Genomic DNA, 17,610 nt, shown 5'->3' with positions numbered 1-17,610 from the left:
CGTACAGTATGCTTTTGAAAAAGGAACTGGGTTGTCCGTTATTGTGCGATGGGAGCTACCCAAAGTCCATTTATAAAACCTGAGAACCTGGCTGAACCCAAAATAAAGTAGTAGGTAATTGCATTTTATAGTTAAGGTTTAAGGTTTATACACCGGAAATTACCAATTATATAGGAGAATGTAATTGGGCAATGTAATTGAATTCTCACGATGCCTCTGGGTTACTAGAGCAATATAAAATGAGTGTTTCTCTTGTACCGAGCCAATTTTAATTTCTCAAAACGAAATTTAAGTCCACGACAGCTAGCAACACGTCCTAATAATGGCATCAATCGTTATCCTAGCACTCAGCTGGGCTCCATTCCGCGGCCAGGGTCAAAGCGGGGCGGTGCGGCCGAGGCCACCTACCGACACAGGGGTTCCGGTGGACCAGGTCGAAAATCTGCTGACACGCTGCTGTGCTGTCCGGGCAGATACAGCCAAACACCGGGCTCAGACGCAGCTGGTTCCAGGCGTTGTAGCAGGCGCGGCTGAGGAGGTGAGGAAACAGGTCAGTCGTGGGGGATGCTTCATGGGTGGGGCGGGGCACAGCGTGGTTGCAAGGCTCTCCAGCAAACACCGGGTGTGAAAGAGGGGCATTATTTTGGAAATTTACGGTGTGCAGGAATTAAACAATGGTGTAAGTTGTGATAGATCGGTCTATCGGTCGGTAGGTTGTCTATCGGTCTATCGGTCGGTCGGTAGGTCAGTTGGCCAGTGCACTGACTGGGTCGCCCTCTGATGTGTCCGTGCGGTAGCTCGCAGACGGCGCAGCCACTCTGCTGATTGTGCCGGCTACCGGCGGCCATTCGACGGCGCGCCGGCGGCGCTGCGGCCTGTCCAGCGCTCAGATAAACTGTGACAAACTACCCTCACCGACATCGATTGCAATGCACACAACCGGCGCGGAGATTCGCCCAGATGTGGGTGCACGTGGGACAATGGCGTAAGACCGACCAGCGGGAGTTTTATTGGCGTCGAAAGTGGAGAGCTTTGATTTGAAGACGCTGTGATTTACACCGTGATCGGGTCGTTCGCCTCCGAACGCGAAATGTCTCTTTCAAATGGAGGGTGGAACTTCTTTATTCGGTCGAAGGGCCGTAACCGCTATCGTTGTGTGCAGTAAACAATGAAGTTTGGAGGAATGAGAGCAAAATTGACGAAAGAAGTTTCGAATCAAGACCGCATCGCAACGAAAGAGGCGTGCAGCAGCGTGGAAAATGTACACACGTATGCAACACGTATTTTTATGCTATGTATTTCAGTTGATAAGGCAGCAGCTTATGCGAGCTGTTCACCACACCTCCCCCAAAAGCACTACAGAACACCGCCGGAACTTCTACGCAGCTCAACTCATATTCCCGGAGCACCCTGCCCACTCTTGGCCACCCGCCGCGCCACAAATGAGCGAGTTTGCGCCGGTTTCGTCGCGACGACGGCGGCAAATCCTCCCAAATCCGGGCACATCCGTCTTTGGCCGGACGGCCTGTTCAGCCATGTCTGCGGTCGCTGACGGACGGCCGGCCCCGGCGACAAACGGATGGGGCCGTATAATTGAGGCGGCGCCACGGGACCGGCGCCCGGCCCGCAGCGTCACCAGCCTCTGATGGAGGGCGCAGACACACTCCCCAACTCGTAATATTACGACAGCGGCGGTAACGGTGTCTTACACAACACACATGCAATTGCATCCTTGCATGACGCATGTGAAGTAGGTCTGTGGATTTACCATCTGTGCCAATTGAGAAAAATATTTTGGTTTGATTTACCTGCGAGTGATTGCGTCTTTGACGAAAGACAAAATCGATTGACTGTTATACATCGCTATTATTATGAAGAGGGGTTAATCTGCAAACGTAACTACCACAACGAAATGGAGTGGAAATAATTAGTGAATAAGCAGCTTTCAAACATAACGGCCCACAAGGAAGTGAATACGCATCAAGCAGCTATAGCTATCTGCCCAAAATATCATTCTATGAAATAGATGACCTATAGCATATTGGCTGCGGTGAAGCAGAAATCATGAGGAACATTATGGCATAATTGCCTTTGGTTTTCTTTATGACACTCAATTAGACATAATTCTTCCTTGGCAGCTTTTCAGTCGATTGACTTGAGGTGTTGCTGACAGCCATCAATAGGTTGGCAGCGTGCAGTTCCGCATAGTTTCGTCATCTGTATTCATAGGTGGAGTTTTTCCAGGAAGGTTGGCTGGGCAAAAAGTCGTCAAACCCACAATGTCCGATTGTCAACTTGAATAAAATGTGAAACGAAAACAATCCCTATCATAACAGATATTAAAAAAATAAACAAACATTCCAAAGCTCGTCAATGCGAGAAAAATATTGATTTTAAAAGCAACAAAGTCCTACAAATGGGCTAAACTTGGTGGGGTAAGATGCTTATTGGTGGGACAAAATGGCAAGATGGTGGGGCAGCCGCCCCACCGACTGTATACGAAGCTCCAACCTGTCAGTATTTTGTGGCACTGAATGAAACACAGGACACTGCCTCCTTTTTTTGATGCGATATAAACACCACTGGCTGAATATTTCATGTTCTGGTAAGTATTTGTCAAGTATCAGTCTATTATATCCTGCATCAGCAGAAATAAGAAACTCCTACATTAGGTGTACCAATTAAACACGATTGCCTTTTATATCATAATAAATACATTGGCAGAACGGTAACTTCTTCCAGCGCCAGGAATTATGGACTTCAATCGAAGGCACGCCTTCTAGAATAGGCGCTGTGTGAGCCCGCGTTCTTGAAAACATGGAAAACATTGGGGTGACACTTGTCGGCTTTGAACTGTCGCCAGTGAAAAGGATTGGGTGGGGTGGAACAATGAGCTCGCCAGACATAATCTACGGCGGGGGACGCAAATTGTTCCCGGCGTCAGACTAGGTTGAACAGCCGCGAAACACGCTCTGTGGTGAAAGGAAAACCATGCGACTATCTTATAAAGAGATTTACAGCGCTCTCGATGGATTCGAGGCGTTGCCGATGCCGATTGATAATTCAGCTGTTTTGTCCAATACGTAGAAATATCCAAGTTTATGCACAACTGAAGATGTTCGCGCCAGAAACAGCATATCCAGTATCCACCAAACTATTCACAAAAAGCTAGGATATAACTATTTCTTCTACATAAGCACCGTCAAGCACACAGTTGTTGACTGCTAACTGAAACCTCGTTGCGGCGAAACGCATTTAACTTTTGCTTGTTTGCGATCGGCCGAGTCCAGAGATCTCCATCTGGTCTGAACTCGTGCTCCTGCTGACTTCTCACGTGAGTCAGATTGTCCGACACGGCTGGCGATAGCTGGATTAGTCTTGGTGGCGCGTGGGTGATCCCCGCTGGCTCGAGTGTCGGTGCGGAGGCGATGGGCATTCAGCCGGGGCCCGCACGGCCCACTGATGGCTTCTTGCGCTGACCCTCATGCGGGAGAGGTGATCTTGCCCATGATCCGCTGCCTGCTGCCGATTCCGGGTGCTGAAGGCTAGCCGCCGTAAAGACGTCGTTCGGGGAATGTGACTCCACTGGTCAGCGGGCTTAGGCTCAGATTCAGCTTTATTTGCACGGGGTCCACATTACATATTGGCTTTTCACCTACTTACATCAAGGATTGAGTAAAAACCAATGAAGGCGTAATTCTTACTTGGCAGCTTTTCGGTCGATTGACTTAAGGTATGCGCTATTTTAACTGAATCTGCGGATAAGATTGATCACTTTTGAGATGGTGCTGAAAAGTATTATAATGCATAGGCGCGTTTTGACAGGGGACTCTAAATGGACTAATCTATTTTCGGTTGGTCAGTTTTGTTAATTAACAGAGGCTGCGAACTCCGTCATGCTCATCGTGGTGGTGTCAACGACGCTAGACGAGACTGCCGTCGACCCATGCTGGGAAATTTGAGCCGAACGGACAAAATGGCAGTTGCCGTGTAGGGCACAACAAAAAGAGTTTAGTGCGGAAGAGAGCACTTCCGCATATCGATACATGTGGCATGTTTCGGGAATGCCCTGAAAGCAGTTATATTTCAGGGCACTCGCATGTCAACCAACTACTATAGTGATGTAACCAAGAAAATATCAAAGTCATAATTAGGTTTTCATTTTTCAATACCAAATACTACGTTGCTAACAGTTTAAATGAAAAGTACAGTTCTACGTGACAACCGTATGCTCCTTTTTCACGTTTATCAAAAACATAAGTCATTCAATCACAAAAGCAACTTTTTTAGGCATGAATTATAATGATCATGGTATAACATCCACCCAGTGAACCTGAAATGTTAACAATTCTTTTGACGTTTACTGAATGTTTTTTCGATAAATGGTTCGACCAGCTGTTACGCTATAAGAGGAACACTTTTCCGCTGTCTTTATGACCTAACCTGGAAACAGCATTGTTAATGTGGTAACTTGTCATTATTATTGCTGCAAAGCATGCAAATGGACCATTACATCACGTGCATGAGCCATGAACACGTGAACTATTGACGTGAGTGAAGTCGTTGCATCGACAAACTCTGACGCAGGTGTCAGCGGTTTATCTGCCGCCTTTCGTCACTAGAACCGAGCGGCGTTGACAACAGAAAGTTGAGGAAAAGGACACGGGTGATGTGGTACAGCAATTAAAAAGTTGCCGATAAACTGGATGTGTAGATCGTGATCTGATTCATTCATTGTATACGAGTGCTAGAAATGATCAGAACCCAACCACCATGCTCGACATGCGATTTGAGTTACAATACTCTGTTATAACCTAATTCTTTATTTCGACATTCTTTGACGAGCGTTGCATCACTGGTATAGAGCAAGCGCCGGGTCCACTCAGTCACATCCAGCGGGTGGCATAAGCTCCGTACGGGACCTAAGCTGGGAAACAAACTAATTGTGGGATCCAAGCCCCGTGTGGAGCCCAAGCTCTTGCTGGACACAAGTTTCGTGCGGGTCATAAGTTCCGTGCGGGACACAAGCTCCGTGCGGAACACACGTTCCGCTCGCGTGTCGCACCTCCGAGTGCGCCGTCCCGGGCGTGTGTGCGTGTGTGTGCCGAGGTTTGTGGTGTCTCTGAGCGATCGGTATCGGTTCCCGGGGGTGTGGCGGCGCGGGGAGCTCCTAACGACGGCCGGCCGCGCCTAATGTTCCGCTGCAGACGGGCGCCGACCGGCTAATGTCACTGTCTGCACGCCGGGGCACCGAGGTCAATGGACAGATCGAGACCGGACGGCGCGCTGCACAGAGAGGCTCGGTACAGAATAGCACCGAGGCGAACCCGAGCTGGGCCCGGGGAAGAACCCGGGCAGTCGTAACTCGAGCCCGGCGGCCAGGTCGGGTGTGCCCGTGGTGGGTTGACTGAGGACATTTGGAGACACACGTGCGAGAACGAAACATGGCTCATTGTTGCCAAGTTGAATTAAATAAATGAAAAATTATCCCACAGGACGAATGGAATTCAAAAATGACTGTTTAGTATGAAATGCGGCAAAACGTCAGTGGCCAGAGAAAATATAGAATAAATTGTATGGATAATAAAATATATTAATATAATAATAAAATAATAAATAAAATATATGGATAAATTGTCGCTATTGATAGCCGTTATCTGCGATGTTTCACGAATTCGGTTGCTAAGCATCAATCACTGCCAATTACGCCACTTGTGAGAGCCATACATCATGGAAATGCTGCCCCTCAGGATTGCATACCTCATTATTCCATTTTCCAGCTAAATACACTTCCTCACTGAAGCGTGTCCGGTCGCAGGATATCAAACACATTAGAGTCGACATTTGGCCGAGTCGGAGCGGCCGTAAGACATCCACCATCAGTCTCTGTTGATCAAACATGCTGGCCGTACTGGCCTGGACCGTCACTGACCTTTGGCGTCTGCCTTGATCAGTCGCCCTCGGCCGCACCGCGGCATTGATCACTGATCAGCGCGCGCGCCTGATCAGGCCGATCACCGATGCGCGAAAGGACAATTACGACATGTGGAATCGATACGCCGCGGCCCACCGCCAATTGAGGAATGCCACAGAACGGTGCAGGCTAAAAATACTGATGCCGTAATTCAGCGCATTTGCATGTGACGGCATGCTAATGCGGGTAACTCGGAACTGACACAAATTGAATGATAATGACAAGCATACCACACGATAGATATTTGCCATGAAACCAGCGTGACAATCGCGCCTACCTGACATTCAGGGATTAATTGCGTGAGAAACTCTATTGTCATTATAGTGGGCCACCTGCAGATGTTTCCTGGGTAGTCTGTGTAGTGTAGCTCTTCCTGAATCTTTTATCAGACGGTATATGAATGGTAGGGCTGTCAGTCGGATTTTACCGAGCAGCACTCGCAGTGTGGCATGGCTACTCTTCCTGAACCCCATCCGCTTGGCTCCCGAATAGCCAGACTCAATGAAGATTGACTCGGCCCGGTTCCGCGAATCTGTCCGACTTGATATCGATGTCTGAATGAAGTCCAAGAACTCTGGCTAAATAAACCAGGCCCGCTCGCCCGCCCACTGCCCAGTTCTGCTCAATAATAGAATCCCCCGCCGCTCAATAGCCCCAGACGTCAAAAATTCTGCGACCGTTGACTTCGACTGGTCACTGGAACCGTTCCTGTGCATGCCAGCTAAGCGGGAATCAGGTATAAATCAAATACTTGGCATAGCCAGCGCCTAAACTGTGTCGTTTATTGAGCACCCACCCCTTGGGATATCGCATTACGTGGCCGTAAACAGACGTTCTTCTTTTGATTCCCACCGATAAATGTATGTTACGAGAAGGAAACTAGATCTTACTGAGCTCTCACGCTTAACGATACCTGCACGTGCTATGTCCCTGTTCACATTAAACCAAACGTGTCTGCATCAATTGTGTTTTGCTATCGGTGCAACTTTATGTCATCACTAAAATCAGTCAGTCATTATTTGTTAGTGCATACTTCTGTCAGTCATTGACTTATTGTAGTCTAAACCTTTAGTACGCATTACGCATCAATGCAAATTGCTATCTTATTTTCACGTTTCGAGGCCCAGCGTCCCACTAACGACAGCTGGTAGCCATGATCAGTTAGAGCAATTCGCGATCTGCACATTAGCTTGTTTCTTGTTCACAGACAAATACTCCCTGTCCCACATAACCGCGGTAGACACAGCAATCTTCCACAAAAATACCACACATTCCACCTCACCTGTTTGTCATCAGACACCGGTTGTCCCTGAAGTCGCACGAGTTGATGAAGTTGTCGTAGAGCCGCGAACAGTGCGCCTGCCGGCGGCACGCGTCCAACGCATACCCGCACGTGGGCAACGCGTGCACCGGGTACGGGTCCTTGTCTGCGGAGGAAGATATGTGGAGGTGAGCACTGTTCCGTAAATAAATGCAAATGTGAGAAAGGTGGAGCATTAGATATAGATTACAGTTTTATACCGAGCAATGAGAGGTACAAATTTCGTGATGCTCAAAAGAGCGAATTTACCAGCGTGACTTGTCAACCATTTGTCAGGACTCAGGGGCCTCGATTACCTGATGAGCTGAAATCCTGGATAACCAACGACAGCAGTCCACATATTTGCCACGAATAAGCTGACATCTTAAACCGCCATATGTGAGCTTATCCACGCTATGATTGCTGTTCTCTGCCACTACATTTGCTGCAAATCGGCGCTAAACCGGCCGGGTGCGCCGTACAGCGCGACCGGGGCGCGGTGGAACGGCCGGTCGGCCGGCGGTGCCGATCTCACCCCATTCCGACCGAGCGCCGCGGTCGGCCGGGCGGCCCGCTTTGTATTCAGGGCCGGGGCCGGCCGGCGGCAGCCGCCACCGACTATGGGCTGACCGGGCCGCAGCGCGGCTTCATGTCGGTCGCCGCCATTGTGAGCCGTGTCGCCGAAATGACGCCCAGCCGCGCCGCACAAGAGAGCCGCCGCCGCCGGCCGCCGATGCATTAGGCCGTAATAGGTTCGACGCGGGTGTGCCTGTGCCGCCGCCGATCGGTGCCGCTCGTGCGACCGGGAGGGCGACCTCTGTCACCAACCGCCGCGTGCCGTGATCGGACTGGCGGGTTCCTGGAAATCTCCGAATGAAGCGGGGTCAGAGAGCCGGACGGCAGCCGACGTATGCATCCGGCCGCCGAGGAACGTGATGGGTCCCCGGCAAGTTCCGGTGAATTTCAGACCATCTTGATGAGGCGCAGTGACCCTGCATACGACCCGCGGAAGAGCGGTCGAAAGCCCCGTCGCTCGGAGCTGTGTCGGTTCGCGTGACGACTTAATTCGCCGACCCTGGGTTTCCTGAAATGTTCCGCACGTCTGCAGCGCTGCGATCGTTGGCTACAGGCGAAATTAGACGCACGCTCGTCGGGGATACCATCTGATATATTATGGGTCCAGCAGCGTTCATTTCTTAGTTCAACATGGATAATAGCACCATACAAAATATCGTTATTGTAACTCAAATTTCACATTTCACAACAGAAAATTTGTGATTGATTTTGTTTTATAATTGTGGATTTTGTGCGTGTTTGGTCCAGTCCCTCATTTAATTAATGGCGATTGCGATTGAGAGCTCCAATACATCATCAAATTTTCCCCAAAACAACCCATCTTTACAACGCTCCCTACACCAAGCTCTCATCGTTCCCTGAGCGCACTCACAAATACACAGCATGAAAAAGCCAATGGAGATAGCCTGCATCTGAGTGACCAGTGCCCGGCCGTGTCATCTATTAACCAGCACCAAAACACGGGCTGACCTGCGGTGGTCGGCAGGAGCCACCGCCGTCCATCCATCGGTAATTGATGGCGCTCGGTCGACGAGCTACAGTTGGCCTCGGCTGTCTGTGCAGTCCATGCCGTGACCGACCGGCCTCCCGTGCACTGTATCCCAACGCAGAAAATGGCGGCCGATTCCGGATAGAACACTCACACACACGCTGTCAAGCACGATATTTTGCATATAGGTTCTTCTGTCTGCATGTGGCGAATTTGCATTTTCAACGGCTCCATTGGAATGCCCGCAGTCTGACCGTGATATTTTGCACACGCGTGTTTCATGGATCACCGTCCCTACACAGCCCCTAGCTATGTTCTTTCAGACTCTCGGTGGCAAAGTTAGAGCCACTAGCCACCAGTTTATTCCGTGTTCGTCTGCACTAGCTCACCTTTTGCATTCTTTTACGGTTCACAGCACCCTCGTCTACCCTGGGGAATATGTAATCATATACGTTCTACGCCGTACCGCATGCCTCCAGCCCTTCACTCTCGCAAGAAGTGCTGCCTTCGCAGTCCCGTCTGCACCTACCTTTTTGTTTGACGGTGTAGCACGGATGGTCGAACACCAGGTTGCGGTACTTGTTACACTCGGGGTCGATGCGCGGCTCCTTGCACAGACAGGTGGGCTGGAAGAACTGGAAGGCCACCAGAGTCCGCAGCGCCGCCGTACACTTGGTCACTGTGACCGTCGAGCAGGCCACTGAGGGCAAAAACAGACACACAGTCACTTGGTAGCAGGCCACTGCGAGCACAAATAGACACACAGTCACATGGCAGCAGGCCACTGAGGGCACAAACAGACACACAGTCACATGGCAGCAGGCCACTGTGGGAGTAACAGACACACAGTCACATGGCAGCAGGCCACTGCGAGCACAAACAGACACACAGTCAACAGAGCGGCATACACATTGCGAGATCACCACAGCCAACACCATTGTCAACGGGAGTGGCTGACAGACAGCACTGCAGCCCAATCGCCAAACAGCCACGGATCGTGTGTTAACCACATCATCTGGCCAGTTCCAGGATGAGTTTCTCTCTGCTTTTTGCAGCTGATATGTCCTAGAGTGAAGCAGTGCTGTGGTGGATATTTTATCAGCTTGTATATTTTTGGGAAATTTTTGTACCATATTATCAGCCATTGATCACGGTTGGTCCCTGTGACCGTCCTGCGTCCACTCTCAGCGGTGCGTCATGAGTCTAATGTTAGGTGCAGCAAATCAATTGCCTGTGCGTGGCTGACATGACATCCTAATTGGAAGGCAACAAAGCACCCCTGAAAAGACGTGCTGCCCACCAAAGCCTAATGATCTGGGAGCCATTTAGTCAGGTGACGGCCTACTCTTGTTATTAATTACGTCAATTTCAGCGTCACATCGACCGGTACAGGAATTCTAATCCTGAACAATTCGAAGAAGTGTGCGGTCGTTATTCTGCCATAACTGTACGTTAAGATATAGTATTTCAAATGTTCAGGCAGCATTGCTCTAGAAAAGAACTTCAGAATGTAAAAAATGATTTTGATGACCTCACCAGACGAGATATAACCAAACCCTGACTCTGCAATCACAAAGGCATTAGCCGCTGCTGAGTTCAGCCGGGAGCGAAAAGCACAGCCGAAAACAAGGCCTACCAAAGTTGACTGCTCTTCTTCGTCTTAATTTGAACAAACTTCTCAGACCATCCAAACGAGAGAGAACAGAGTAAACATCTCCGAGTGACAGAGATTAGACGGAATTCAAAAGGTGCTAAGCGAAAGACATTGGTTTGATGTGCAGAAGATAACTATGTTACAGCATATGGGGTGAGGTAAAAATAAGCTCGCACAAGTAACATAGAACATTGAGCTAGTCGCAACTGACGATGCGTGCTCAAAGTAATCTGAACTAATCAGAAAAAGCTGCCCCGGCCCAAAAACAAACCAAAAAGACAAACACAGATCATGACACTTTTAATCACTCGAGAGATGCCAAGTTGTTAACACCTAATGCAGATGATGCATGCGTTTTATGTGCTGTCAGTATTAAGGAAGGGAAAGTAAACGCAAAAATATCATTTGTTGAAGAGAAAGAGCAATATCAGAATCCACTTTCAGACCTTTAAATCTCCAACACCGCAAGCATTACTAGATTTATCCAAATATTTCCTTCTATCTCTCCCTCCCGTCCGCTATCCTCGCGCTCTCTGCAGTTTCATGCTCGTCGTATTCGTTCAGGCCGATATTCGGTGCGGCGGTCTGCCTCTATCTCGGCTACTGAGCGGCACGGATAAGGCAGTCATGCATATGAACATGCCCCAGAGAGGGCTCAGATTGCGCCGCGGTGTTATCCCCGGTAGTAGGCGGTGTCTGCAGAGATCACCCTCCCTGCTCCTCTCCGCGGCCCGCAGCTCATGGCGCGGCGCCGTGAGCAGTGCTCCTCAGAGACAGTCCGTCCCGGCGACCCACGTGCTGCTGGCGACAGGCCCGCGGGACAGAACCAGCCACGCGAAAACAGAGGATTTCATATTCAAAGGAGTGAAATGTGGCCGTGGGAGGTCTGAAAAACGGAAGCTGGAATTGCCATGAAAGTTCAACAAAATGAGAAAGATTGACATTGAATTTTTGCAGCTTTTGATTAACCCTCGCCCCGTTGGGGGGCCATTTTGGCCCCCCCCCTGTGGTTTTCCTGAATAGCAAGAAAACGGCGGCGCGCAGCGCCGCCAAATTTTCAGTACCTTTCCGGGCATCAATTTGACACCTTCACACCAAATTTCAAGCCTTAGGTCACCTTAGGTCAGGAGTTATTGAGGTCAAACTGAGGTCATGTTCGAGCAAAAATGAGCAAAAAACATGCAATCTTGAAACGCTCACCAAATCTACAGTTATCAAGCAATTTCAAAGTTCTTTATATGGTCTAATAGACAAAAAGCGGCGCTACAAAACTGCTATCTCGGATTTTCAAAATTTTGGGTTTTTGACCCAAAAAATGTAAAAAAATTGATTTTTTTAGAAAAACTAAAAACAAATCCAAAATTTTTCCGAATTTCGAAAAAGCCGGAATATATGTGATAGTCCCTGCGCTCTTCTATATACATACCAAATTTCAGATCGATATCTCGTTTTTTGGCCAAGTTATAGCGAAAAAACTGTTCAAAAATGATGACGTCAAATTTTTGAACTCAATTTTTAGCGATTCTAGACCTCTTACGGCAAAACAAAGACCACCATTGAACTCCCCGTGACGAGCTGCATCGATTCGATACCCATTTTATGCAAAAATATCAACTTTGAAATTTGACCTTATTTGACCTGACCTTGACCTGACCTTGACCTGACCTTGACCAAAACGTGACCTAAGCTGGCCCCAAAGGCTGCCTGACCCACATAATCGCATTTGTCATGTAAAATGGACCATAAAACATGTATCACACGACACTTTCATATTGTGACCCCCCAGTGACCTGACCTCAGTGACCTGACCTGGTATCAGTGACCTCAACTAGCAAAATATGTGTTTGAAGAACATTTCCCCATCGATGATTTTCAATGAAATGCATTTTACTCGATTTTACAACGCATTTCTTGAAATGCCTGTAAACGGTGAAAATTGGACCTTTGACCTGACCTGTGACGTCATCGGTTTGACCTAGGTCAATAAAATTGGGTCACAAGGTAGTTCCCTGATAGGGCTATCCAACACCGTTTGCCGCTTGTCGCTACGTTGCGTGGTTCTCGAGATCTTAGGGGGGGCCAAAATGCCCCCCCCCCCCAACGGGGCGCGTTGCTCGGCAGAGCCCAACGGGGCGCGGGTTAACAGACGCTTCATCTTAATTTTATATTTACACCAATTATAAAAAGATGCCGCAAAATGAAAGCCAACAAATACAATAAAATAAAAGCTGGAGTTGCATGAATATTGAAACCAGAGCACTCGTTCATTGCAATTGTGGCTGAGAGCATTTACATGTAGGACCACGTACGAACCACCCATGACTGAACAAGTGCCAGGGATTTGGATTAATCTTCTGGGTGATTTTACGCCTACGCGACACCCACGCGGGCTACCATGCATTACGGCCCGCCTGGGGCTGTGCCAGACCCGAGGATTAGACCGTCGGCGAGTCGGCACGGTGTTACATCAGCTCGACCACGACGCCTAACCAGGTTACCGGACGCATTTGGACGGAGCCATAACTTCGAGCTGACCAACTCCCGCAGTGGTGGACGAGTGGCTCAAATAGCTCATCCGCTGCCTGCATTAACGCGCTAATTTAGAATTAGATGCAACTGATGGTGCATCTTTGCTCGGAAGCAGGCAGCAGCAAAAATAAAAAGTGAGTGGACTGGAATTTTGTATCTACATCGAAAAAAAATTGGTTTTAGCTACGCTTTCTGGTGCTATTGGACTAGCCTAGCGGAACAGCGCCAATGAGAGCAAAAGTCGTCTATGAATCTCCTAATTCAAAGCGTCTGTGCGATCTTTGGACGGCCTTTATACCTACGAAAAAAAATATGTTCAAGTAGGTGTGGTGAAAGGTATTACAAATATCCATATTGATATTATTATAGCCAAGGCGAGCGCCGCTCAGAGAGGAGTCACTGTGCCCTGACGTACCGAGCTCCTGGCCGCAGAGCCGCGGGATATGACAACCAATGCGAGGGTACCCAACTCAGAAGAGACACTCAGCGCCTGACGTACCGAGCTCCTGGCCACAGAGGCGCGGGATCAGCGTGGTGATGGAGTGACAGTTGGGGTGGTTGACGCACATCTGACGCGCCATCTTGCAGTTGACGATGGTCGAGACGGTCCCCACGTGAAACGCTGCAACGGAGGGAGGCCAATGTCAACAGGCTGTCAGGCACCCCTGTGGGGATATCGCACCAAGCTCCTATTGATAAGGCACAGATAAACACGATCATTCCCTCAAATTGTTGGTGGCTGATAACAGAAAAATAGGATAGGTCACTTACATAGCATGAATAATCATGCCTACACATAATTTCGACGGAAAGTGTACATTGTAGATTGTAGAGAGTAGTTAATCATTGCTGGCTGACCCTGATGCTCTTTTCGTTGTTATATGTATAACTTCATATAAGTTTGATTTAGACGGATGCTATCGCCATCCCGAGAAACACCTGCCCCAGCCACCCACATCTCGTCTGTTTTTACGCGTTCTCCATTGAATTTCGCCACATCTCTGCACAGTTTGCTCAAATCAGCGCCCTAAAAATAAAAAGACGTCGACAGGGAGTAGCGCGAAGAGCGGAAGTCAACTCTGGACGTCTGACCGGGATGGTTTGTTTGGCGGGAAAATAGTCGCAAAAACAACAGACAAGTGAGTGACTTTCTGAAGTGCAGAGGCCGGATGACACGATTATAAAGTTGGACGACTAAACAACGTCTGTTTGCCGTAGCAGAGACACCAGCGTTTTGACACGGAGCTGCAGGTACTGACGTAATGCTCCCATAAAAGCATATAATTAGATATGCTATTCTTTTGTGAAACGATGGTCACTTAACGCTTCTATATAAAAGCACTACGTGACCCAGATGTAGGTATTAAATCAATAAATCATAGCTAGTAAAAACGTTTTACAAAAGTGCATTGGGTATTTCATAACCACCCAAGTCAATTAAAGTACCTTTGCCGGGCATTGGCATGAGCTCTGCGATCATCTAATTTTTATTACTTGTGACGAACGTAACTATCACTGATATGCCATAATCGCATCATTGTCACTGTCACTGTATCATTGACGTCGATTATATAACAGTAACGTAGGCCGTAATAGCAGTAACAGCACCGTCACAGGTACCGTCACAGGTACCGTCACAGGTACCGTCACAGGTACCGTCACAGGTACCGTCACAGGTACCGCCACAGCTCCGTCACAGGTACCGTCACAGGTACCGTCACAGCTCCGTCACAGGTACCGTCACAGGTACCGTCACAGGTACCGTCACAGGTACCGTGACAGTACCGTCAAAGGTACCGTCACAGCATCCCCACCCGTCACAGGGGACCAGTGGACCTCTGGACAGTGCGAGCATTCCCCTGAGTTCCCACCAGACCCATGCCTGACCCTGTCCGCAGCGCGGGGTCCCCGGTCACACCAAACAGTCCGTTTCTCTCTGCAGCCTCTGCTGAGTGCTGACCTCTGGTGTCGCTCCGGGCGACCAGTTGGACCCACCGCTCCGGTAAAAACTCCCAGCGAACCGTCACCACCAGCGTCCCGCGGCGCCGCAGCAGCCAAGATTAGATTGGAGTGTGGAGTCGCGGCCGCATGTGTCGACAGAGGTTTCAGTTAGTTTGGTTTTACAAGCTCAGCTTCCAGAGCAGTGGTGTGGTACTGAAATGTTTCGCGCTAAGTGAACGGTCGGCTTGGCTTTCCCCAAATGGATTGTGATATTCCTTGCATCATTTCACGTAAAATTTTTACGTTATTTAAATTATATCCGACGAAACGCTTGCATTTTCATCTACGGGTCATCGCCGTTTCATTTCGTCCGTCTGGCTCTGCAGGCCGCCCACACCCGACCCATCACGGCCCGCTCTGCTGACACGAGGCGCGGCGACCAGTTCTATCGCGCGTGACCGTTTCAGCGGCCTCCGTCCGCACCATTAGGTGACCACTCCATTTGTGACGCGTGTTCGAGTGGCCGACAGTGTGCAGTAGACCGGACCGACCGACCGACCGCCCACAGCTGTCCCCGAGGGCAGTGGGCGTCAGGTCAGAACTCGAGAGAGGGAGCTCGGAGGCGCCGAGAGGGGTCAGAGGGTGAGAGATCAGAGATGGGTCAGTGATGAATTATGAGCGGTCAAGTCAGAAGTCAGCGAAATGGCATTGATCTTTGCTCATAGGTCAGTGGTCAGGTCAGTGGCTCATAGGTCAGTCAGTCATAGGTCAGTCAGTCATAGGTCAGTGGCCAGTAGTCAGCAGTCTTTGGTCAGAAGTCCGAGCCGATAGTCAGTATTCAGCGGCCTGTGGTCAGTGGCCTGTGGTCAGTGGCCTGTGGTCAGTCGCCTGTGGTCAGTGGCCTGTGGTCAGTCGGCAGTCGCCCGTGGTCAGTGGCCTGTGGTCAGTGTGGTCACTGGTCAGTCGCCTGTGGTCAGTGGCCTGTGTTCAGTCGCCCGTGGCCAGTGTCCACTGGTCCGCGGTGGTCGGCCAGGAGTCGGGCGGAGCGCAGAGGGGATCGGTCGTCTGTCCGGCGCCGGGAGGGGTAGAGGGGTGTCCGCTGACGGACGACCGCAGCCGTCCGGGAGGGGCCGTCCGTCGGGCCCGTGTGCGACGTTTGATGGGCGCCGTCGCCGCCGCTCGGACCTGGCCGCGCGACGGAAATGACGCCGGGAATGGCCACCCGTCCGAGCCATCCATTGATCAGCGACTGGGCGTGGCACCCCCGCACATGGCTATTCTGAGCTTTCCGTGACATTTCCAAGGCTGAAGTTGTATAATTTGTCAGCTCAAGCATTTGTTCAACTGCTTTATTCTAGTAGGATCACAGAGCGGCTAACGGTACAACGGGTTCTCCCACGCGCAGTCTGCATACAATCCCTCCCTCTCCACTCTCCCGAAGTCCTCCCACGCTCCCCGCTGCTCAATAGGAGCCCTCCCCCTTCTCGCCGTTCCCTCAGTTCCCAGCTCACTGTCCGTCCTTCATAGGAGTCCTTTCCTCTCCAGAGTCCTCCACGTTCCCCGCCTCTCCCCCGGAGTCCTCCCGGCTCCCCGCCGCTCCTCCAGTCCTCCCACGCTCCACTCCATCCAATCAGCGACCTCGGCAGCGCCCGTGGCAAAAACTCCGGTCACGATAATGGCTCTAATCCCGCCAAAGGTGGCGGCGGCCGTGGTCTCAAAATCCGAGACCTCGCCCCCATCGGCCGACCAACACAAAAACGGTCACACCGAGAGCAGATGACCTAATCAACCGGGTCCCGTCTCTTTGGTCCGGCAGTCAGCCATTTGGCAGCTCGGCGCCTTCCGCTGCAGTCGTGGGAGACAAAACCACTTTTTGGAAGATGAGATCAATAAAAATAATCTGAGAGCACGCCTTCTGATTCCTGTTTGTAAACAATACAATTCGTCGCATCCCACCAATCCACAAAATTCGTCTCATCCCATCAATTCCAAATTTCCTAGATCAATTTCTCGTATCGACCTGGCCGGCGCGGCGGCCTCACCCGGCGGCTAAACCACACCTCCCCGGCGCGGCAGGGAGACGTCCGGCTGGCAGCGGTCCGTTGGCCGGCGCCGAGGTGCGAGATGAGCTCATTAGTGTGATCGAAGAAGGCGCCGCGCGCGCCCAGTGTCCGATGAACAGCCAATGACTGACGGAGCCGTCGGCGGATCGTGCCTGGCCGCTGACGGTAGGTACTTAGAAACGGGACGAGAGGCGGCACTGGCAGGCAACAACAGCAGACCTATCTACAGCTCTTTGACCTCCCGGCTGGCTATGACTTAGGAAAGGCAAACGAGCGAAAGGAGACTAGAGGAGAGGCAGGAAAGGGTGAGAAACAGGAGGAACTATAAGGAACCTTGCAACCAAATTGTACTCGCGAGAAGCTCAGCAATCAATAACATTTCATTAAAAATAACCAAAGCGAGGGACGAGTAGCACGGTGAAAATATAGAACATAAGCGAGAAACCAGGCGAGGCACATAGAAATGATGCAAAGAAGAAGCTGGCCGACAGCTCACCAGCGCTCGACTGCAGCTCTGTTTGATGACGACAATGCTTCTGTGACGTGGGAATTCACAGCAGCAGAAACTGATCGGCTCTGGAATTA

At 50.3% G+C, this 17,610-nt stretch overlaps 1 protein-coding gene across 2 annotated transcripts in view; it reads right to left on the bottom strand.

Annotated features, from left to right (window-relative positions):
* Nucleotides 1-17,610, bottom strand: part of LOC122380440 — a 98,490-nt gene that overhangs the window by 18,641 nt on the left and 62,239 nt on the right. For both annotated transcript variants that reach the window (XM_043363599.1, XM_043363598.1), the window contains exons 3-6: nt 13,521-13,643; nt 9,368-9,538; nt 7,257-7,401; nt 409-530 (exon numbers count right to left, since the gene is read on the bottom strand). In XM_043363599.1, the coding sequence (XP_043219534.1) occupies nt 409-530; nt 7,257-7,401; nt 9,368-9,538; nt 13,521-13,643 (561 nt within the window). The remainder of the gene's footprint in view (nt 1-408; nt 531-7,256; nt 7,402-9,367; nt 9,539-13,520; nt 13,644-17,610) is intronic.

The sequence above is a fragment of the Amphibalanus amphitrite genome, unplaced genomic scaffold (genome assembly GCF_019059575.1).
Source record: "Amphibalanus amphitrite isolate SeventyFive unplaced genomic scaffold, NRLGWU_Aamphi_draft 000098F_arrow, whole genome shotgun sequence".
NCBI classification, from domain to species: domain Eukaryota; kingdom Metazoa; phylum Arthropoda; class Thecostraca; order Balanomorpha; family Balanidae; genus Amphibalanus; species Amphibalanus amphitrite.
This window is presented reverse-complemented; position numbering and strand designations above follow the sequence as displayed.